Source organism: Schistocerca piceifrons, chromosome 10, assembly GCF_021461385.2.
Source record: "Schistocerca piceifrons isolate TAMUIC-IGC-003096 chromosome 10, iqSchPice1.1, whole genome shotgun sequence".
Lineage (NCBI taxonomy): Eukaryota > Metazoa > Arthropoda > Insecta > Orthoptera > Acrididae > Schistocerca > Schistocerca piceifrons.
The window spans coordinates 94768864-94794350 of NC_060147.1; the positions used below are offsets into that span (position 1 = coordinate 94768864).

At 46.5% G+C, this 25487-nt stretch overlaps 1 protein-coding gene across 1 annotated transcript in view; it reads right to left on the bottom strand.

Annotated features, from left to right (window-relative positions):
* The window catches only part of LOC124718949 (multiple epidermal growth factor-like domains protein 11), a 113448-nt gene that overhangs the window by 54445 nt on the left and 33516 nt on the right, over window positions 1-25487 (bottom strand). The window contains exons 2-4 of the mRNA XM_047244615.1: window positions 18700-18826; window positions 12451-12578; window positions 3514-3644 (exon numbers count right to left, since the gene is read on the bottom strand). Coding sequence (XP_047100571.1) covers window positions 3514-3644; window positions 12451-12578; window positions 18700-18826 — 386 coding nt within the window. The remainder of the gene's footprint in view (window positions 1-3513; window positions 3645-12450; window positions 12579-18699; window positions 18827-25487) is intronic.

Genomic DNA, 25487 nt, shown 5'->3' on the forward strand with positions numbered 1-25487 from the left:
TGGCTGCCTATATCATCGCTCGAAACCTACTCAGAGGTCGATTCCTGGAGCACCGTCTGTGATTGGCCCTTGTGTGTTTTATTATTGTATTATTTATTGCAATATTTCTAAATTTTGTAATATAATTGCCATTCTTGGCGTTACAGCAGGTTTAAATGGTTGTGCTACCAAGTTTACTATCCTTTTGTCTCACCCGTTTGGTGATCAGTTGCCTATCTTTTTAAATTAACCTTACTATTGGATTGCTGTTTTACACTATGTTCGTTAATTTTTTTTTGTAATTGCCATTCTTGGCGTTGAAGGCCTTCAGCCGTGACTGTGGTTACTTGCCTGAAAATTCTAAATGCTTCTTTCTAATACATTATTTGCTGAGTCTGTATTTTATGCTCGTTCGATAAATTGTAACTCACTGAAAGCACTATTAATTACACAGTTGTTTATTCCTTCATTAATAAAGCGTGTTATCTCTATTTATTGCTGAGTCTGGAATTACCGTTTTAAAATAAAGGTGCGTAATTGCAAAAAGGGGAACCAATAGTAACTGATTACAGCGTCGTCCACACTCGTAACCGAATCCAGCCTTCCTTGACTACCAGATTTCATAGACTTTTCATAGACAAAGCCGCAGACGTTAGTGGTGTCGCTTCTATTCCAGTGGAACAGAGTTTCAAGTCAAGGCGGCTCACTGAACGGTATGCATTTTCCTTGTGTCTTAACTTGTTTACTGCTGGCTCCAAGAAGAGTACGACTTACGCTTCACTGGGTATTTGCAGTGTGTCCTAGAAGTGGAGAGGAGGAGGAGGAGATTAGTGTTTAACGTCCCATCGACAACGAGGTCATTAGAGACGGAGCGCAAGCTCGGGTGAGGGAAGGATGGGGAAGGAAATCGGCCGTGCCCTTTCAAAGGAACCATCCCGGCATTTGCCTGAAGCGATTTAGGGAAATCACGGAAAACCTAAATCAGGATGGCCGGAGACGGGATTGAACCGTCGTCCTCCCGAATGCGAGTAGAAGTGGAGAGACACAGTCAGCTTCGTCTTACGGTTTGAATAATGTCGTGTTTACGTGAATAGTACACTGTAATATACCGTCGAACAGACCTTGACGAGACAATATGGAATAAAAACACACACACACACACACACACACACACACACACACACACACACACACACACACACACACACAAAAAAAAAAAAAAAAAAAAAAAAAAGCGTGTGCGGCTCACGTTGATGCCGTTCATAGCTTCGTGTATTGTAATAGCGATAGTGGCGTCTCGTTTCCTTAGTGTGTTCACTGGCGCCACTACATTTTCTGACCTTGTCTGTCCGCGAGTGGCAACAGCTGCGCTTATCGATAGCGCGTACTGTAGTACCATCTTTGGAGCGGCCTCTAGTATTCGCGGCTCGTCGTGTGTCGGGGGGAGTTGAGTTGGGGCGGACCAGCAGTGAGGGCCGGACAGCCAGTACTCGCACGACTGCTGGCAGCACACATGGACCGTTCGGCGGAAGCATGTAGTCACGAGAGTTTTAGCTGAATGGACCGTGATATTACAGGGAAACTTTCACCTGTGTGTTTGTCTGCCTGTCGAAGTGCCCGCATGGCAATGAGTTGTCAGTCGACGGTTTATACTGGGATCTTTCCCGTGCCTGACATGAGTGGGGACGACCGTTGGTTGTTCCTTCAGTCGGTCGTCACAGGGCACAACGTGCATTTGGTTTTCCGACCGCTTCTGGCTTCTCTGTGTTTGTGACAACTTATAATTCTTCCATGGTGTTTCACAGTGACTTTTAGTATTGTTTGAGGCATTGTGGAATTGTCTTCGCGGATGCGTGTGTATCTTGTGTGTTTTTTTAATGTCCAGTTATTTAAATGATGCCTGCTTTCTGGTGTCGGTAGTGAGGCTTCGGACGGAGCAGCGAGGAGGTCCACAGCGCGAGGGCAGGCCGGGGCCGCTGGCGGCGTGAGGGCACTGTCGGACCGAGGGGCTGTAGCCGAGCACAGAACCCAGGACGTTTGAAGTTGAGTGAACCGTGTCCAGTACTGAGACTTCCATTGTTTGAGATCTCGCTGTTGTTCGCATGTTGCTGCTCCTGGGGTCAGTGAGACCAACCGCAACAAGTGGAGTCTGATAGGTTGGTGGAAGCTATTAGCCGCCTTCTACTGCCTGATGTTAGTTTGCATTTAGTGTTATTATGGCCGAAGTGCAACCATCGGTATCTTACTGCCTAGTTGCCGTTAACGCCCCAGTTACCTGCCCTGGAGGTTAGCGTATTTTGCAGCAGCATACTTTCCTCGTCTTGCCGATGCTGTCCGGCATGGCGTGTAGTTTGACAGCTTCCTTGATTGAGGGTATGGATAACTGTTTTCTTTGTCCACCTTGGTTATAGTGGTTCCTTCTGCCTTTTGGTGTTTCAGACACCGGACTCTGGAGACACAGAACTGTCTGTCACTTCGCTTTCGCCTGAATTATTCCATCGTTGGAATGGTTATCTGGTGTTAGGTGGATTTGCTAAGAAGGTTGGTTGGCTTTTAAACCGTCTCCACTTTGAGTTGCCATCCTTAGGTGAACATAACTCTTGACTGCCTGTCTCACTGCTTACACAGCTGTAGTCACCTTCCTCAGGTCGATCCAGGGACCACTGTCTGTGGATCACTCCGTCTTACGTGCTCAAATTATCACAATTGTTTAAAATTTGCCGTAATGGTTTAATTTGTAACTGCCTTCCTCACTTGTAATTCAGGCCTTCAGCCGTTGTGTATTCCGAAATTGCTTGTGGCTTTCAGCCGAGAAATAGTTTTAAATTGTGTCTTACTAAGGCCGGCAGCAGTGGCCGAGCGGTTCTGGGCGCTTTAGTCTGGAACCGCGCGACCGCTACGGTCGCAGGTTCGAATCCTGCCTCTGACATGGATGCTTCTGATGTCCTTAGGTTAGTTAGTTCTAAGTTCTAGGGTACTGATGACCTCAGATGTCGACTGCCATAGTGCTCAGAGCCATTTGAACCATTTGTCTTAGTAAGGCCTTCAGCTGTCACTGTAACTTGTTACAGTTTATTAACGTTGTTTAAAAAAGGGTTTTAGTATTTTAACGTCTAATTGTCAACCTTATTAGTAATTCAGGCCTTCAGCCGTTGAGTATTCTGAAATTGCTTCCTAGTAAGGTCTGCGACCGTCAGTGTAGTAAAATTTCTTAAAATGATTTTTGAGAGTTATTTTTTAAAGAAAGTGTGTTTTCTGTGCGACCAACGGTAACTGATTAGGCCCCGTCCACACTTTTCCTGCTTTCCTTAAATCCAACGTCTTAAAAAAAAAAAAAAAAAAAAAAAAAAAAAAAAAAAAATGCAGCGTGCTATTTAAAAAGCATGTATAAAGCACAGTAATGCTTTAACCAACTTTCGGGTGGACTTACACTGTACTAATTGGCTGCTGCCAGGGATTTCCGTGTTCCTGTAGTGCTGCACCGTGAAGAGAGAGAGAGAGAGAGAGAGAGAGACCACCTGTACACTCACTCACCTGGCTTCTCGTATCCCGCGTCGCACGTGCAGGTGTTCAGGTCGGTACACGAGCCGTGTTCGCAGCCGCGGACTTCGCAGGGTGACCGGCACGTCCCGTTGGTTCGCGCGTAGCCAGCCTTGCACGTGCAACTGAAGAATACGAGGCCGTTTAGCGCCACTTACAGTGAAGGCAGGTGTAACTCAAGCAGCAGATTTCGATCAAATAATTCGAAATTGTATCGCGAAAGGGAAGCCGTTACCTTGTGCCTCAGCTAAAATCGCATTCGGGAGGACGACGGTTCAATCCGATCTCCGGCCATCCTGATTTAGGTTTTCCGTGATTTCCCTAAATCGTTTCAGGCAAATGCTGCGGTGGTTCCTTTGAAAGGGCACGGCCGATTTCCTTCCCAACCCTTCCCTAACCTGAGCTTGCGCTCCGTCTCTAATGACCTCGTTGTCGACGGGACGTTAAACACTAACCACCACCACCACCACCACCACCTCAGCTAAAAAGTGTGCGTATCTTTCCTGAATACAGACATCTCATCTCAAGATGTAAACCCGACACAGATCTACATTTCTAATCCCTTCACAAAGTACACTACTGGCCATTAAAATTGCTACACATCGAAGATGACGTGCCACAGACGCCAAATTTAACCGACAGGAAGAAGATACTGCGATATGAAAATGAGTAGCTTTTCAAAGCATTCACACGAGGTTGGCGCCGGTGGCGACACCTACAACGTGCTGACATGAGGAAAGTTTCCAACCGATTTCTCATACACAAACAGCAGTTGACCGGCGTTGAATGGTGAAACGTTGTTGTTATGCCTCGTGTAAGGAGGAGGAACCCGTACCATCACGTTTCCGACTTTTGATAAACGTCGGATTGTAGCCTATCGCGATTGCGGTTTACCGTATCGCGACATTGCTGCTCGCGTTGGTCAGCGTCCAATGACTGTTAGCAGAATATGCAATCGGTGGGTTCGGGAGTGTAATACGGAACGCCGTGCTGGATCCCAACGGCCTCTTATCACTAGCAGTCGAAATGACGGGCATCTTATCCACATGGATGTAACGGATCGTGCAACCACGTCTCGATCCCTGAGTCAACAGATGGGGACGTTTACAAGACAACAACGATCTGCACGAACAGTTCGACGATGTTTGCAGCAGCACCGACTATCAGCTTGGCGACCATGGCTGCGGTTACCCTTGACGCTGTATCACAGACAGGAGCGCCTGCAATGGTGTACTCGACGACGAACCTGGGTGCACGAATGGCAAAACGCCATTTTTTCGGTTGAATCTAGGTTCTGTATGCAGCATCATGATGGTCGCATCAGTGTTTGGCGACATCGCGGTGAACGCACATTGTAAGCGTGTAATCGTCATCGCCATACTGGCGTATCACCCAGCGTGATGGTATGGGGTGCCATTGGTTACACGTTTCAGTCACCTCTTGTTCGCACTGACGGCACTTTGAACAGTGGACGTTATATTTCAGATGTGTTACGACCCGTGGCTCTACCCTTCATTCGATCGCTGCGAAACCCTACATTTCAGCAGGATAATGCACGACCGCATGTTGCGCGTCCTCTACGGGCCTTTCTGGATACAGAAAATGTTGGACTACTGCCCTGGCCAGCACATTCTCCAAATCTCTTACCAACTGAAAACGTCTGGTCAATGTTGGCCGAGCAACTGGCTCGTCACAATACGCCAGTCACTACTCTTGATGAACTATGCTATCGTGTTGCAGCTGCATGTGCAGCTGTACCTGTACACGCCATCCAAGCTCTGTTTGACTCAATGCCCAGGCGTATCGAGGCCGTTATTACGGCCAGAGGTGGTTGTTCTGGGTACTGATTTCTCAGGATCTATGCACCCAAATTGAATGAAAATGTAATCACATGTCAGTTCTAGTATAATATATTTGTCCAATGAATACCCGTTTGTCATCTGCATTTCTTCTTGGTGTAGCAATTTTAATGGCCAGTAGTGTATTTTCAATAAAGGATTATTTAGTAATAAATTTTTTATGTAATTAATGATTTTGGTGATGGCATCAAGAAAATTTCGCGCTTTTTTTAACCGAAATGGGACGAGAAAAACCATGCGTTGTCATTTTAATTGTATCAACTATGGGTTCTTCGTGAAACATTGTAAATTACCTAAACAATGTCGTTCACCCTTGTTTCACAAATTTGTGAAACAAGGCAAAAACAGTATTTGTTTGGTTAAAAATGTGTTTCATTACTTATTGAACGCCTCTCGCACATCATCTCACTGAAAGCCATAACCAACTCTGAGCGAAACTTTTGTTTCTTACTTTCATTCTATTATGTCATACGGGATGATATTGTGGCGGTAACTCGTCAGACCGGGTAAAAGTTTTTAACGTGTAATAAGACTGATTTTTGGCGTAAATTCAAGAGCATCATCTAGGAATCTGTTGAAGCAAATTTGTATTCTAACCACTGCTTCTCAGGATATTTATTCCTTAATGAAATTTGCTGCAAGTGATATGTCTCTATTTACAGCCAATAGCTCAATACATAGTATCAATACTAGGAATACGAACAATCTATAACGCGTAAAGCCCGCATCTCGTGGTCGTGCGGTAGCGTTCTCGCTTCCCACGCCCGGGTTCCCGGGTTCGATTCCCGGCGGGGTCAGGGATTTTCTCTGCCTGGTGATGGCTGGGTGTTGTGAGATGTCCTTAGGTTAGTTAGGTTTAAGTAGTTCTAAGTTCTAGGGGACTGATGACCACAGATGTTAAGTCCCATAGTGCTCAGAGCCATTTTTTTATAACGCGTAAAACTTTGCTTCCACCGTTTGCCTATAGGTGGCGACAATGGTGAGTAGCGGTCGAAAGAAACAGATCTCAGACGTCAGGCAGTTAGCTTGGACCTCGATCAACGTAACTTCATTTAAACATTAGTCGATTTGTGTCGGCATCATAAAGTTGTCCTTCATTGAAAATGTCAGTATACTAGCCTAATTATCGGCATTTGCGGGACGTGTTACTGTTTTGTTTCAGTACGAAGAAAACAGCGGCTGAATCTCATCGAATGCTCTCAGGTACGTATGGTAAGGACGCTGTTAGTGAGAGAACGTGTCGTGAGTGGTTTCATCGCCTCAAGAACGGTGATTTTAACGTCGTAGACCGGCATAGTGGTGGAAGAGAGAATGTTTTCGAAGATGCAGAATTGGAGACATTGCTGAGTGAAGACCCGCGTCAGACTCAAGAAGAATTGGCAGGATTAGTGCGAGTGACACAGCAAGCCATTTTAAAACGTCTCACGGCTATGCGCATGATTCAGAAAGAAGAAACTTGGGTCTCGGGTGAGCTGAAACCAAGAGACGTTGTACGGCGTCTTTGTGTTTGTGAACAGTTGCTTCAGAGGCAGAAACTGAAGGGATTTCTGCATCGCATTGTGACCAGCGACGAAGAATGGGTTCATTATGATAACCCTAAACGCAAAAAAATCATGAGGATAACGGTTCAAATGGCTGTGAGCACTATGCGACTTAACTTCTGAGGTCATCAGTCGCCTAGAACTTAGAACTAATTAAACCTAACTAACCTAAGGACATCACACACATCCATGCCCGAGGCAGGATTCGAACCTGCGACCGTAGCGGTCGCTCGGCTCCAAACTGTAGCGCCTAGAACCGCACGGCCACTCCGGCCGGCTCATGGTGATATACCGGCCATGCTTCCACGTCGACGGCCAAACCGAATATTCACGGCTCCAAGGTCATGCTCTGCATTTGGTGGGACCGGCTCGGCGTCGTGTACTACGAGGTGTTAAAACCAAGTGAAACAATCACAGGTGTTCGTTATCGAACGCAATTAATGCGTCTGAGTAGAATATTAAAAGACAAACGGTCGCAATACAGGGAGAGGCACGATAAAGTCATTTTGTGGCATGGCAAAGTTCGACCCCACGTTACAAAAGAGCTCAAAACGTACTTGGAAACGTTAAAATTGGAAGTGCTAACCCACCCGCCGAATTCTCCAGCTATTGCTCCCTCTGACTATCACCTGTTTAGATCAATGGTGCATGGCCTGGCAGACCAACACTTCCGATCTCTCAGAAATTGGATCGATTCGTAGATCGCTTCAGAAGATGAACAATTTTTTTCGATGCGGGATTCGTACACTGCCCGAAATATGGGAGAAAGTAGTGGACAGCGATGGAAAATTCTTTGAACGATAGATGTGTACGCAATTTGTTTTATTCAAGCCTCAAATGTTGGGGAAAAAACGGCGGAAGCAAAGTTGTACATCTTGTACATAAAGTCTCTTATCTTGGTCCAATACAAAGGAAGACACATTTTCGCCGGCCGGTGTGGCCGTGCGGTTCTAGGCGCTTCAGTTTGGAACCGCGTGACTACTACGGTCGCAGATTCGAATCCCGCCTCGGGCATGGATGTGTCTGATGTCCTTAGGTTGGTTGTTGTTGGTTGTTTTTGGGGAAGGAGACCAGACAGCGAGGTCATCGGTCTCATCGGATTAGGGAAGGACGGGGAAGGAAGTCGGCCGTGCCCTTTGAAAGGAATCATCCCGGGATTTGCCTGGAGCGATTTAGGGAAATCACGGAAAACCTAAATCAGGATGGCCGGACGCGGGATTGAACCGTCGTCCTCCCGAATGCGAGTCCAGTGTCTAAGCACTGCGCGATGTCCTTAGGTTAGTTAGGTTTAAGTAGTTCTAAGTTCTAGGGGACTGATGACCTCATATGTTAAGTCTCATAGTGCTCAGAGCCATTTGAACCATTTGAACACACATTTTCAATAAAATTAAACCATTGAAAAGTTCGTTTCAGATAAAGCACAGTTTAAACAGAGTTCGAAAGACTTTTTGACAGACAACTCCTTCTATTCAATAGATGAATACCTCGAAAGTGATTGTTTGACCAGTTGAAGTAGAAATCAGATAGATTTCATTTTTGATAGCACTTGGTCACAACAGTGAATATTAGGTATTTTTTGTATGATAAGTTTATTGAAAGTGCATAACTACTGTATATTTAATTCTGACAGCGTATTAATTCTGTAAATATTAGCAGTTCCCGTTTACTGTAATTACAGTGGTGTCCAAAATTAAAGGAGCAAATTGCTATTTCCCCATTCTGTGTTTATTTCGCGGTATAATCATACAAACTGTCAACAGACGATCATGTTCTGCACGGAACGTGGCACACCCGGCCAACGGACAACCACGGCAACAATGATGTCAGGGGATCTATCAAACTGGTTGGTGTTTGCGGGAAGTCCCTCTTCCACAACTACAGTGCACACAGTACCACTATCGCACAGAGAAGGCGCCTAACCAGAACTCTGCAGTGAAGGGCCTGCAAGGTGTCAGCCAAATCCAACACCTTCCATGAAAACCCTGGCATGATAAGCAAATCCAGTAGTATGTCAACTAGCTCCGAATAAATCGTGACATTAAATTAACCAAAGTGACACGAGTAACGAGTGAGCAAATGGAATACCACAGACTAACACATGAATGCCTAAATGCATTTCATACCTTCCCACCGTGAGACACGCAGTTCCGAGGGGAGAAACGAGAACAGAAGCCGAGAGCAGAACCGTGTTAAGCTAGAAGGCCCTACGATAAGGAACGGACACCCACGTTGCCAGCTAACCACCAGGACCACCCCCCAGCCCATGTTAAAAGCTAGAGCCCTCCAGAAGAACAGTATAGATCTTACGATAACACTAAAAGGGCCACACCAGCCGCAAGTTTTACCGTGAGACTTTTTCGCGTCTCTGTTACGTTGCGAACTTTAAAAACATTGCCCCACCACGAAAAGTGTAACGTTTCTCATTGGATAGACAGAATTTTTGTAGGTGGAGCTTAAGGTTAACATTGAGACCCTAACTGGTCAGATGAAAACACAGCCAGACAGTTTTTTTTTAAACCAACTTCGGTAAATTGTAGTAAGGAGAAGTTCAGAAACAGTTGCTTCCGAGACGGCGAGCTGGATGGAGCTGCGTCGTCCGCCGCCCTCTGACGCTGCATAACCAACGACAAGGTAATGAACGCACGCGATGCCGAATCTTTCAGCGCATAAGGCTTCACTCAGAACTGCAGAAGTCTCATCTGTTACATCCCCGTTTTGCATAATACTAGTGTCGATCGTCAATTAAAGCTCATGGTATTCACATTTGCTACGTAAGTTAAAATCTGAAACGCGATGATTTTTCGGTTATATAATTATTGAGAATCCACATCAGCCATTGTAATTTACGACAAGTTAGATAAATAATTAAAGATAATTGAGGGTCACTGTAGACCATTTTGATAGTTTTCTCTTTTGTGAAACTTAATTTAAACCTAGATTATAGATGTGATATGGCAAAGGTCATCCTTCGATCCATTGTAGAACTTGGAAACCCACTCAGGGAATATTCGTTCACATTTTTGTTGAACGCAGTTGGTTTCTATGATCCTGTATTAAAACATTTCCTTTTATCAATAGTGCAATTTTTAAACAATGTTTTGTGAGTAGAATAAAATTTCCAGTGGTAAACTTAACTGCTTTTTCGACGTGATTTTACCAGATAACTAAAAATAGGAAGGCCTCGAACCCCTTCCACTAAAAATTTAGTTAATATTAAGATTCTTTTACAGGGAGTGCAGTGGAACTGACGCTGGAATCATTAAGTATTTGGTTATATCATCGCTAGTCTCACTGAACTCTTCTGAACTCTACATATCATGTGTGGTCTGGCGTCTCCTTACCAGCAACAGGTCCCAGGTTCAAAGTAGTCAATTCCCCTAAAAAACACGCTCAGAGCGTCGTTGCGCAAAAGTGGTATGGAGACACGACATAGAACAACAGACACCACGCAGAATGTTAGAGGCCGTAGGAAGAATGGAAGTAGGACAGTGGCAAACTGGTGTAGCCCTATGGTTGAATGTGAATCGTTGTGTTGTTTCTCGGATGTGGCGACAGTTTATAGAGACAGGAACTGTATCGCAAAGGCCACGGCGTGGCCGACTATTTGTAACGTCAGAGAGAGTCGACCGTTATTTGACCGTAAGGGCAGGACGGTACCGCCTTAGTACTCCACAGCAACTAGCATGTGATCCCGCAGCATCCACTGGACGTGTTGTATCGAGGTAAACGGTGTAGAGAAGTGTTCGGCAGACAGGCCTTTACTATCTCACACGTCTTCACGGAAGGGAACGTCTAGAATGAAGTCGTCAACATGCTACCTGAACGATGCAACAATTGGCCAACATTCTTTTCACGTATGTCCCGATTTGGTCTGGAGTGATTCTTGACGGATTCGAATCTGGATGGAATTTGGAACACTATTTCGGGACACAAAAGTTGTGGACTGAGACCGATATCGAGGAGAATCCCTAATGGTGTGGGCAGGGATTATGTTAGCCACTGTAACACCTTTTCACGAAATTGTATAGGGGGAACTGGCAAGTTTTAATATCTCTCAGTTATCGTGACGAGATCTTGGGGCCTCATGTGTGGCTGTTGTGAGCTGCTTTGGGCCCAGACTTCCTACTGATGGGCAATAATGCTCGACCTCAGAGCACAGATCACTGACGTTTTCTTTGAATCGTAAGATATTGCACATATGGCGTGGCCTGTTCGATCTCCCGATTTGAATCCCGTAGAGCATGTCTGAGATGCACTAGGGAGACGAGTTGCATCACGTGATGTTCCACAAATCACTCTCCAAGGCTTCTGAGCGACTCTGCAGGTAAAATGTTCGCCAGTACATCAACATGAGATTGATGACAACATTCAAAGCATGCATCGTCGTTGTCACGCGAGTATCGCTGCCAGAGCTAGTCAAACGTGATACGGAGCACATTAACCAGATGTCTGTGAAAATCTGTTAAGTTGGAAAAAGCGAACATTATTGTCTACCATTACCGATGCTGCAGCCATTTACGTTCTGTGTTGATTACATTATTTCTACTTTACAATCATCTGTTCACATTGTTTTGTTGCAAAATTTCCATTTGTTGCTTGAATTTTGGACACGAGTGCAGTCGCCTATTTTAATAGTCTCCTAACAAATGGTTCAAATGACTCTGAGCACTATGGGACTTAACTTCTGAGGTCATCAGTCCCCTAGAACTACTTAAACCTAACTAACCTAAGGACATCACACACATCCATGCCCGAGGCAGGATTCGAACCTGCGACCGTAGTGGTCGCGCGGTTCCAGACTGCAGCACCTAGAACCACTCGGCCACTCCGGCCGGCGGTCTAACAAATGACCAGTGTAGTGAGTATTATATTCATATGTTTTACGTTATACTGTAACCCGCCAGGGTAGCCGCGAGCGCTAATGCGCTGCTTCCTGGACTCGGGTAGGCGCGCCGTCCCCGGATCGAATCCGACAGGCGGATTAACGACGAGGGCCGGTATGCTGGCCAGTCTGGATCTAATTTCTAGGCGGTTTTCCACATCCCGATAGGTGAATACCGGGCTGGTCCCCACGTTCCGCCTGAGTTACACGACTCGCAGACATTTGAAAACGTTCACACTATTTCACGATCTACACTAGACGCAGACAGCTAGGGGACACTACTTCCGTCCCGGGGGGGGGGGGGGGAGGGGGGGGAGGGGAGGGGTTCGGGGTGGCGGCAGGAAGGGCATCCGACCACCCTCTGCAATTAACACTGCCAAATCCGCACTAACAAGGTCGACCCCGCGTTGGAGCGGGACAAAGGACCCGAGAAAAATAAAGAAAGTTTTACGTTATACTTTCTGACTTGTTCCACACTCACTAGAATCATCTCATTTTTGGGTCTATGGAACGAAAGCTTAAGCTGATCTAATCTTAAAAAGAACACGACGGCTCTATCACATACCAGGCAGTGTTTTATGGAAGGTGTTTGGCGAAGCCTTGGCGCGCATAGTTTTAATGCTGGGACACAAGTCAGCGAGCGGCTTACCTGTATGGTTGGCTGCACTCCTCCCTGGGCCCACAGCCTCCTGGACAGACGGGGTCGCAGCCCCACAGGTCGGGGTTCCCCTCGTAGCCGGAACAGCAGAAGCTCTTCTCCGAGTACACCAAGTAGTTCTGCGGACACAGAGCGCCAACTGAATATCTGCTCACCAACTGGAACTCTCGCCCTAACCAAAAAGTACCGCAGAGCCCTTAAAACACAACTGGCAAGACCACAGCAAATTATGAACAGTACAGTTCCTACGCCTAATCCGCATACACAAAAAAGAAGCGAGCGGAGGACTTTGGTTTATGGATCTAGATATACAAGACTTAAACAAATATTTTATTATTTACAGGGTTCCTCACTCTTACAATTACACGAGGGTTGGAACTTTAATAGTGGCAACAATTTACTTACAGCTCTTACAAAATACATACGTGTTTCAAAGTTTTACTGGCCTTCACAGTAGTCACCAGCATTGTGTATAACCCGTTGCCAGCGATGTGGGAGTCGTAGGATACTCTTAGCAGTGCCAGTTGTGTTGACAGTTCGAGCGGCGCGGTCTATTGCCTGGTGAATTTGTAGCAGTTCTGAAGCGAGTGCCGTGAAGTGTTTCCTTCAGTTTAGAAGTCGAGTTGAACTTACGAGGGCTTAAGCCAGGGGAGTGCAGTAGGTGGTATAGTTCTTAGCAGCCCCATCAGTCAAACAAATCAGTAACAGCTTGCACCGTACGTGCTTGAACATTGTCCTGCAAAATGATGGTCAGGTCTTGGAGAGAGTGTCATCATTTCTCTCTCTAAGTTGGTCGCAGGTTGTGTTCCAAAAATGAACAGCATAGACACAGAAATGATGACACTTTCCGCAGGATCTGACCGTCATTTTGCAGGACGATGCTCAAGCACGTACAGTGCAAGCTGTTACTGATTTGACAGATGGGGCTGCTAAGTGCTGTACCACCTACTGCACTCCCCTGACTTAAGCCCTCGTGAGTTCAACTCGATTTCTAAACTGAAGGAAACACTTCACGGCATTCACTTCAGAACTGCTGCAAATCCTTCGGGCAACAGGCAGCGCCGCTCGAACTGTCAACACAATGGCACTGCTAAGAATATCCTACGACTTCCAAATCGCTGGAAACGGGTTATACACAATGCTGGAGACTATTTTGAAGGTCAGTAAAACTTTGAAACACGTATCTATTTTGTAAGAGCTGTAATTAAATAGTTGCCACTATTAAAGTTCCAACCCTAGAACTCGGTGTTGACCTCAATCTACCCTCGATATGCTGGAAAAATTATACGCTTAAAGCCGGCGTTAGGCATAAATCATCAATCGAAACTGTACTGAAAGCCTTCTAAGAAAATTATTTTGAAGAGTTAGTTCATGAGGCCACTCTAAGCTTAAATGGTTGGGAAAGCATACTTGACCTCTTAGCAACAAATAATCCTGGATAAATAGGGAGTATCGTGACGAATACAGGGATTAGCGACCACAAAGCAGTTGCCGCTAGGCTGCATACCGCAACACCTACAACCATCAAAAGAAAAGCAAAGTATATCTATTAAATAAAAAAATAAAAAAAACCAGCTGATGAACATGCTCTTAACGCGATTTTAAGAGAGAGTTCTCACTCCTTCCAATCGGATAATGTAAACGTAGAAAACTTGTGGAATGATTTCAAACACTTAGTATCGACGGGAACTGAGAGATATACAGGGTGTTACAAAAAGGTACGGCCAAGCTTTCAGGAAACATTCCTCACACACAAAGAGAGAAAATATGTTATGTGGACATGTGTCCGGAAACGCTTACTTTCCATGTTAGAGCTCATTTTATTACTTCTCTTCAAATCACATTAATCATGGAATGGAAACACACAGCAACAGAAAGTACCAGCGTGACTTCAAACACTTTGTTACAGGAAATGTTCAAAATGTCCTCCGTTAGCGAGGATTCATGCATCCACCCTCCGTCGCATGGAATCCCTGATGCGCTGATGCAGCCCTGGAGAACGGCGTATTGTATCACAGCCGTCCACAATACGAGCACGAAGAGTCTCTACATTTGGTACCGGGGTTGCGTAGACAAGAGCTTTCAAATGCCCCCATGAATGAAAGTAAAGAGGCTTGAGGTCAAGAGAGCGTGGAGGCCATGGAATTGGTCCGCCTGTATCAATCCATCGGTCACCGAATCTGTTGTTGAGAAGCGTACGGGCACTTCGACTGAAATGTGCAGGAGCTCCATCGTGCATGAACCACATGTTGTGTCGTACTTGTAAAGGCACATGTTCTAGCAGCACAGGTAGAGTATCCCGTATGAAATCATGATAACGTGCTCCATTGAGCGTAGGTGAAAGAACATGGGGCCCAATCGAGACATCAACAACAATGCCTGGCCAAACGTTCACAGAAAATCTGTGTTGATGACGTGATTGCACAATTGCGTGCGGATTCTCGTCAGCCCACACATGTTGATTGTGAAAATTTACAATTTGATCACGTTGGAATGAAGCCTCATCCGTAAAGAGAACATTTGCACTGAAATGAGGATTGACACATTGTTGGATGAACCATTCGCAGAAGTGTATCCGTGCAGGCCAATCAACTGCTGATAGTGCCTGCACACGCTGTACATGATACGGAAACAACTGGTTCTCCCGTAGCACTCTCCATACAGTGATGTGGTCAACGTTACCTTGCACAGCGGCAACTTGTCTGACGCTGACATTAGGGTTATCGTCAACTGCACGAAGAATTGCCTCGTCCATTGCAGGTGTCCTCGTCGTTCTAGGTCTTTCACAGTCGCGAGTCGTAGGCTGGAATGTTCCGTGCTCCCTAAGACGCCGATCAATTGCTTCGAACGTCTTCGTGTTGGGACACCTTCATTCTGGAAATCTGTCTCGATACAAACGTACCGCGCCACGGCTATTGCCCCGCGCTAATCCATATACAATTGGGAATCTGCCAACTCCGCATTTGTAAACATTGCACTGACTGCAAAACCACGTTGATGCTACGTACTGATGTGCTTGATGCTAGTACCGTAGAGCAATGAATCGCATGTCAACACAAGCACCGAAGTCAACATTACCTTCTTTCAATTGGGCCAACTGGCGGTGAATCGAGGAAGTACAGTACATACTGACGAAACTAAAATGAGCTCTAACATGGTAATTAAGCGTTTCCGGACACATGTCCACATAACATCTTTTCTTTATTTGTGTGTGAGGAATGTTTCCTGAAAGTTTGGCCGTACCTTTTTGTAACACCCTGTATAACACACAAAGTAATAAGTGATGTTACTGATCCCCCATGGTACACAAAACTGGTCAGATTGCCGTTGCGGAAGCAGCGGAAAAGGCATGCCAAACCTAAAACAACGCAAAATCTCCAAGACTGGCAAAGTTTTGCAGAAGTTCGAAATATAGCGTGCACTTCAGTGAGAAAAGCTTTTAATAATTTCCACAACTAAACTCTATCTTGGAATCTGGCAGAAAACCCAAAGAGATTCTGGTCACACGTAAAGCACACCAGTGGCAACACGTAATCGACACCTTCACTGTGCGATAACAGCGGTGAAGCCACAGATGGCAGTGCCACTAAAGCAGAGTTATTAAACACGGCTTTCCGAAACTCCTTCACCAATGTAGACGAAGTAAATATTCCAATCAAGAACAACTGCCACGATGAGAAACTTAGAAGTATATATCCTCGGTGTAACAAAGCAGCTTAAATCACTTAATAAAGGCAAGGTCTCCGGTCCAGATTGTATACCAGTCAGGTTCCTCTCAGAGTACGCTGATGCAATGGCTCCATATTTAGCAACTGTATACAACCGCTCACTCATAGAAAGATCCATACCTAAAGACTGGAAAAATTCTCAAGACGCACCAATACCCATATCACGTCGATTTGCAATAGGCTTCTGGAACATATGCTGTATTCGATCATTGTCAAGTACCTCGAAGAAAATGATTTATTGACACATAGTCAGCACGAATTCACAAAATATCGTTCTTGCGAAACACAACTAGCTCTTTATACTTATGAAGTAAGAAGTGCTATGGATAGGGGTGCCAAATTGATTCTATATTTTTATATTTCCAGAAGGCTTTCGACACCGTTCCTCACAAGCAATCTCTAACCAAACGGCGTGCCTACGGAATATCGCCTCAGCTGTGCGACTGGATTCGTGATTTCCTGTCAGAAAGGTCAGATTTTCGTAGTAATAGGTCATCGAGTAAAACAGAAGTAATATCCGGTGTTACCCAAGGAAGTGTTATAGGCCCTCTATTGTTCCTGATCTATATTAACGACATAGGAGACAATCTGAGTAACCTTCTTAGATTGTTTGCATATGATGCTCTCATTTACCGTCTTGTAAACTCATCAGATGACGAAAACGAATCGCAAAATGATATCTATATGTTGCGAAACGTGGCAATTAACCTTGAATAGCCAGTCGGTGTGGCCGAGCGGTTCTAGCCGCTTCAGTCCGGAACCGCGCCGCGATACTGCTACGGTCGCAGGTTAGAATCCTGCCTCGGGTATTAATGTGTGTGATGTCCTTAGGATAGTTAGGTTTAAGTAGTTCTAAGTTCTAGGGGACTGATGACCTGTGTGCTCAGAGCCATTTGGACAATTTTTTTACGCCTCGCCTAGGCACGACAAAACAGACATTTGACTGTCGATGACTGGAAACATGGTGCCTTTTCGGACGTCTCTCGTTTCAAATTGTTTGGACCTCGCCATGGACGTCGGGAGTGAAGTTGCGTATCATGCAGCCTTTTGCTCTCAGTTTGAGTCGTAACACGACGTCCTGTGGCTGCACGGGAAGCATTATTCAACATGGTGGCGTTGCTGTCAGGATTCCTCCGAGCCATAATCCGTAGGTAGCGGTCATCCACTGCAGTAGTAGCCCTTGAGCGGCCTGAGCGAGGCATATCATAGACAGTTCCTGTCTATCTGTATGTCGTCCATGTCCGAACAACATCGCTTTGGTTCACTCCGAGACGCCTGGACACTTCCCTTTTTGAGAGTCCTTCTTGGCACAAAGTAACAATGCGGACGCGATCGAAATGCGGTATTCACCGTTTAGGCATGGTTGAACTACAGACAACACGAGCCGTGTGATATGTCTGCGTAAGCAGAAGAAACTAACGATCAAAGTCCGAAAACAATTTATTGGACTGTTCAATTAACCAAAACAAATTCTCCAAGTATAACATCAACAGAAAACAGTGATCCGTCTTCGAATCACAACTACATACAAGAATAAGATAGAAAACAACTGAAATAATTTCCCAGTAGGCTCTGCCAGAGACTTCTTCGATATACCAAGCCTAATCCAGAGATCAGCGAGAAGATCCAAGCTGGGCTGCCGGGGCGGCAGCTATCCAAGTCTGCTGGCGGTCGATGAACTGCCCATGTGCGGCCGAGCGCCGGCCTTTCTAGCGCTTCGGCGGACGAGTACTTCGGAACTATTTTCCATCACGTGGTTTGACGTGTGAAAATAGTTCCGGGATCTGCAGCGACCTCTTCCTTATGTTTATGTGGGTTGGTAGTGGCCCCTGGTGGCCGCTGGTGTCTTTGCTGTGGTGTTGTTGCTGTGGCCGTTCATCAATATTGCCTGTCGGTTGTGTAGTGCTTCGGTGTGCCTGCGAGGCGGGCAACCCGCGGCTGCAAGCTGTCAGTTTGGTTGCTGATCCTATAGGTGCCGTGATGTCTGGTGGAGAAGGCCACAGCACCTTGTACTTCCTTCCTGGTGGAATGACTGGAAGTGATCAACTGTCGGACCTCTCCGTCAAAGAGGCGCTGCTCATGGATGGTTGTTTACATCTTTGGGCGGGTTTAGTGACATCTCTGAACAGTGAAAGGGACTGTGTCTGTGATACAATATCAACAGTCAACGTCTATTTTTAGGAATTCTGGAATCTGTGGTGATGCAAAACATTTTTTGAAGTGTGTAAACCGAAACGAAACGTGTCTGGTCTAATTCTTTTAATTAAATTACAGTCAGCTCAAGATAGATAACTAATATTAAGACATTGACAATAAATCACTATGCAACATTTATTTTGACATCCGTACGTGATTCACCTGCATGTCGATGTCACTGAGCTTTATACTAACCTAGAAAAGTGCAATATACTATCGGTTACGCTGCAGCTGGCATACCTGTTGGGTAAACTTGGACCCATCACGTACGATGGTCGAGTGTGCAGAGATGCCGATAACAGGCGAGTCTACTCACCGCGTAGCGCGTGTAGGAGTACGTGCGGTAGCCGTACTTTGTGCACGACCCGAACACCCACCAGCACTTCTCGTAATACACGTAGGTCCGTCCTGAGTACCCGGTGTACGTGTAGGGCACTTGTCGCCTGCAACAGAAAATGAATGTTACCAGGTCACCTGCTCTTGTTCCGCTTGATGATTCCAGTGTAAGACTGCACCACTATACAAGGTGGTCCATTGATAGTAACCGGGCCACATACCTCACGAAATTAGCGTCAAACGAAAAAAACTACAAAGAACGAAACTCGTCTGTCTTGAAGGGGGAAACCAGATGGCGCTATGGTTGGCCCGCTAGATGGCGCTGCCATAGGTCAAAAGGATATCAATTGCGTTTTTTTTAAACAGGAACCCCCAGTTTTATTACATATTCGTGTAGTACGTAAAGAAATATGAATGTCTTAGTTCGACCACTTTTTTCACTTTGTGATAGATGGCGCTGTAGTAGTCACAAACATATGGCTCACAATTTTAGACGAACAGTTGATAACAGGTAGGTTTTTTAAATTAAAATACAGAACGTAGGCACGTTTGAACATTTTATTTCGGTTGTTCCAATGTGATACATGTACCTTTGTGAACTTATCATTTCTGAGAACGCATGCTGTTACAGCGTGATTACCTGTAAATACGACATTATTGCAATAAATGCTCAAAATGATGTCCGTCGACCTCAATGCATTTGGCAATGCGTGTAACGACATTTCTCTCAACAGCGAGTAGTTCGCCTTCCGTAACGTTCGCACATGCATTGGCAATGCGCTGACGCATGTTGTCAGGCTTTGTCGGTGGATCACAATAGCAAATATCCGTCAACTTTCACCACAGAAAGAAATCCGGGGACGTCAGATCCGGTGAACGTGTGGGCACGGTATGGTGCTTCGACGACCAATCCACCTGTCATGAAATACGCCATTCAATATCGCTTCAACCGCATGCGAGCTATGTGCCGGACATCCAGTATGTCGGAAGTACCTCGCCATTCTGCCATGCAGTGAAACATCTTGTAGTAACATCGGTAGAACATTACATAGGAAATCGGCATACATTGCACCTTTTAGATTGCCATCGATAAAATGGGGGCCAATTATCTTTCCTCCCATAATGCCGCACCATCCATTAATCCGCCAAGGTCGCTGATGTTCCACTTGTCGCAGCCATCGTAAATTTTCCGCTGCCCAATAGTGCATATTATGCCGGTTTACGTTACAGCTGTTGGTGAACGACGCTTAGTCGCTAAACAGAACTCTTGCAATAAATCTGTCGTCGTCCCGGACTTTCTCTTGTGCCCAGTGGCAGAACTGTACACGACGTTCAAAGTCGTCGCCATGCAATTCCTGGTGCATACAATTATGGTACGGGTGCAACCGTTGTTGATGTAGCATTCTCAACACCGACGTTTTTGAGATTCTCCATTTCCGCGCAATTTGTCTGCTACTGATGTGCGGATTAGCCGCGACAGCAGCTAAATCACCTACTTGAGCATCATCATTTGTTGCATGTCGTGGTTGACGTCTCACATGTGGCTGAACACTTCCTGCTTCCTTAAATAACGTAACTATCCGGCGAACAGTCCGAACACTTGGATGATGTCGTCCAGGATACCGAGCAGCATACGTAGCACACGCCCGTTGGGCATTTTGAACACAATATCCATACATCAACACGATACCGATCTTTTGCGTAATTGATAAACGGTCCATTTTAACAGGGGTAATGTATCACGAAGCAAATACCGTCCGCACTGACGGAATGTTACGTGATACGACGTACTTATACGTTTGTGACTATTACAGCGCCATCTATCACAAAGCGAAGGAAGTGGTCCAAATAAACATTCATATTTCTTTACGCGCGACACGAATATGTAATAAAAATGGGGGTTCCTGTTTAAAAAAAAAGCAGTTGATATCCGTTTGACCTATCTCAGCGCCATCTAGCGGGCCGACCGTAGCGCCATCTGGTTTCCCCCTTCAAGCTAGACAAGTTTCGTTCTTTGCAGTTGATTCGTTTGACGCTTATTTCGTGAGATATTTGCCCCGGTCACTATCAATGAACCACCCTGTATACTGGGCGGTTATAATTAAACTTTCATTATTTAACACATTATAACACGTAAACTCATTACTGTACGAGTATCATACCAGGTAGTATTTATGTCAAGGACCTTGGGAAGAGAAATAATGCAGAATAAATTCAACTGAAACACTTTTACTGTGCTGCTACAGTACATCATAGCATTAAATACCGGTACCATTACTGCTACAAGAGATGCTCAATATGGAACCCATCAATGTCCAGAAGAATCAAAGCGCAGGACAGCATTGTATACAGGAGAACGAATCATGTCTGTATATATGCTGGCTACCTCTGTCGACATGCAGCGCTTCAGCACACGTGAGAAAGTTTACCTGGAAAAACCCTGTTTTTCACCTGTGATCAGGTGATCGTGTCGGCCAATCATTTGGAATCGATCGGCTAATAATTCGATTATTTCCAAATATATTTCGAGAGGCAGGTGAACTTCACAAGTGACGTACAATGGGGCTCCAGCTTTCATGAAACTGCCCAGTTCGATGCTGGCGATGTTTGGTTTGCGGGGCTCTCAACTGCGCGGATGTCAGCGCCCGTATAAATTCCCAACATTTGCTCAGTCCAATCTCGCCATTTTCATGAATAAAGATGAAATGATAAGGACAGCACAAACACCTAGTCATCTCGAGTCGGATGAGAATCCCTGCCCGCATCTCGTGGTCGTGCGGTAGCGTTCTCGCTTCCCACGCCCGGGTTCCCGGGTTCGATTCCCGGCGGGGTCAGGGATTTTCTCTGCCTCGTGATGGCTGGGTGTTGTGTGCTGTCCGTAGGTTAGTTAGGTTTAAGTAGTTCTAAGTTCTAGGGGACTTATGACCACAGCAGTTGAGTCCCATAGTGCTCAGAGCGACTTGAACTTGAACTTGAGAATCCCTGACCCCGCCGGGAATCGAACCCGGCACCCCGTGCTCGGTAAACGAGAACGCGACCGCGAGACCACGAGCTGAGGACGTCCAATTCGATGGATCTCTCTCCTGTAGGGCAGATATGACATGCTGGCGAAGCATATCGCGGTTCAAATGGTTCAAATGGCTCTGAGCACTATGGGACTTAACGTCTATGGTCATCAGTCCCCTAGAACTTAGAACTACTTAAACCTAACTAACCTGAGGACAGCACACAACACCCAGCCATCACGAGGCAGAGAAAATCCCTGACCCCGCCGGGAATCGAACCCGGGAACCCGGGCGTGGGAAGCGAGAACGCTACCGCACGACCACGAGATGCGGGCGCATATCGCAGTAACTCTGGCCAGTCACACTGCAAGTCTTTGGTCATTGAGCGGCAACCTGAGCAAAAACGAATAGGCCAATGATGAACAGAACCGTGAAGGCACACCGTACAGTGACACATTCACCATACCGAGGAATTTCATGCACAGTGACTGGAGGTGAAGACCCCCCACACTCAGCAATTATGTGTTTTCACCTCACCCGTCAGAGAACAATTAGCTTCGTCTGACCATAAGATGGTCCAGGGCTAGCCCTCGTATATTTGAATCATTTCGAGAAACTAGCGAAGCCAACACGTCGTTGTGCGTCCTGTGGTGGAAGATGCTGAACGATATGGATCTTGTAAGGATACCATTTGAGAGTGGTTCGAAGCACCTTCCGTACAGTGGACCACGGGATGATCGACTGTCGTGACACGGCACGCGCATTACCTGACGACCGGGAATTGCGCTTAGCGTTGTCAGCCATAGCAACAACGATTTCATCAACCACCGGTGGTGCAACCGGTCGTCGGCCTCTTCCCAAAGTGATTCCCAGTTTTCCATTTGATTCGAACTACTGCATCACGCTCAGCACAGGAAGTGGAGAAAGAGGACCCTTCCGTAATCCTTTCAGTCGGTGATGTCCTTGAATTGCAGCTGCTGCATTACTGTTTTGATAATAGAGCTTCATCAGTAGTACTCCGCTCCTCTAGTCCAAGCTCGTGTTGACACGCCAGGAAGTGCACTGCGACTGGACAGGCTGTGAGACTATGAATCACGATGACTGATCACGGCACCTGGTAGCCATGGTTGAAACTGGATGGTGGCTCTGTGACGCATGGAAGTCATGCACCCCATACTCTGGACGTTAATGCTACCACGTTTGCTACTGGTAAAGCAATTAGATTCCGTGTTGTAACGTGTCGAATAGCGAAAGTTTAATTATAACCACCCAGCACATTTACACCAGTACTCCGTAAGTTACCACACGTATACATAAATAATCTGTAAGCTACTGTAAAGAGTGTGGAATAATATCATAATCGACTACCGAAGTCGTAATGGCTAAAGACAAACTTTTTGAACCCAGCCAAAAATGTACACTCCTGGAAATTGAAATAAGAACACCGTGAATTCATTGTCCCAGGAAGGGGAAACTTTATTGACACATTCCTGGGGTCAGATACATCACATGATCACACTGACAGAACCACAGGCACATAGACACAGGCAACAGAGCATGCACAATGTCGGCACTAGTACAGTGTATATCCACCTTTCGCAGCAATGCAGGCTGCTATTCTCCCATGGAGACGATCGTAGAGATGATGGATGCAGTCCTGTGGAACGGCTTGCCATGCCATTTCCACCTGGCGCCTCAGTTGGACCAGCGTTCGTGCTGGACGTGCAGACCGCGTGAGACGACGCTTCATCCAGTCCCAAACATGCTCAATGGGGGACAGATCCGGAGATCTTGCTGGCCAGGGTAGTTGACTTACACCTTCTAGAGCACGCTGGGTGGCACGGGATACATGCGGACGTGCATTGTCCTGTTGGAACAGCAAGTTCCCTTGCCGGTCTAGGAATGGTAGAACGATGGGTTCGATGACGGTTTGGATGTACCGTGCACTATTCAGTGTCCCCTCGACGATCACCAGTGGTGTACGGCCAGTGTAGGAGATCGCTCCCCACACCATGATGCCGGGTGTTGGCCCTGTGTGCCTCGGTCGTATGCAGTCCTGATTGTGGCGCTCACCTGCACGGCGCCAAACACGCATACGACCATCATTGGCACCAAGGCAGAAGCGACTCTCATCGCTGAAGACGACACGTCTCCATTCGTCCCTCCATTCACGCCTGTCGCGACACCACTGGAGGCGGGCTGCACGATGTTGGGGCGTGAGCGGAAGACGGCCTAACGGTGTGCGGGGCCGTAGCCCAGCTTCATGGAGACGGTTGCGAATGGTCCTCGCCGATACCCCAGGAGCAACAGTGTCCCTAATTTGCTGGGAAGTGGCGGTGCGGTCCCCTACGGCACTGCGTAGGATCCTACGGTCTTGGCGTGCATCCGTGCGTCGCTGCGGTCCGGTCCCAGGTCGACGGGCACGTGCACCTTCCGCCGACCACTGGCGACAATATCGATGTACTGTGGAGACCTCACGCCCCACGTGTTGAGCAATTCGGCGGTACGTCCACCCGGCCTCCCGCATGCCCACTATACGCCCTCGCTCAAAGTCCGTCAACTGCACATACGGTTCACGTCCACGCTGTCGCGGCATGCTACCAGTGTTAAAGACTGCGATGGAGCTCCGTATGCCACGGCAAACTGGCTGACACTGACGGCGGCGGTGCACAAATGCTGCGCAGCTAGCGCCATTCGACGGCCAACACCGCGGTTCCTGGTGTGTCCGCTGTGCCGTGCGTGTGATCATTGCTTGTACAGCCCTCTCGCAGTGTCCGGAGCAAGTATGGTGGGTCTGACACACCGGCGTCAATGTGTTCTTTTTTCCAGTTCCAGGAGTGTATATCAGATTATTCCATTTTTTCCTTCTTCACGAAACACAGAACAGTACTGCTGATTGAGGATGTCGAATTAAACACCTTTCAGCGGTCTGTTTTCCAAACTTATTTTATATGGCTACCAGTTCCTGCGTTTTACTACGCCATCTTCAGGCTCCTGACCGACTTGTAGGAATATTCTGCCTCGGTTCTGAGCAAAACAGAGGGCAGCAATACTGGTATTAGTAGATTTTTGCTATAACGATCACTTCAACCATTATCTGCCGCTGAAGCTGGCAGCCAAATAAAATGTTTGGAAACTACACTATGTGATCAAAAGTATCCGGAGTTTTTCATATTAGGTGCATTATGTTGCCACCTACTACCAGGTAATCCATATGAGCGACCTCATTAGTCATTAGACATAGTGACAGAGCAGAATGGGGCGCTCCGCGGAACTCACGGACTTCGAACGTGGTCAGGTGATTGGGGGTCACTTGTGTCACACGTCTGTACGCGAGATTTCCACACTCCTCAACGTCCCTAGGTCCACTGTTTCCGATGTGACAGTGAAGTGGAAACGTGAAGGGACACGTACAACACAAAAGCGTACAGGCTAACCCCGTCTGTTGACTGACAGAGACCGCCGACAGTTGAAGAGCGTCGTAATTTGTAATAGGCAGATGTCTATCCAGACCATCATACAGGAATTGCAAACTACATCGGGATCCACTGCAGCTACTATGACAGTTAGGCGGGAAGTGAAAAAACATTGACTTCATGGTCGAGCGGCTGCTCATAAGCCAAACTTCACGCCAGTAAATCTCAAACGACGGCTCGCATGGTGTAAGGAGCTTAAACAGTGTGTAACGCCGGAAGTGCATATCCTCCTATTTCCATCTATTGCACTGCAAATTTTTTTCCTTATTTTGTTACTTGAAGATATA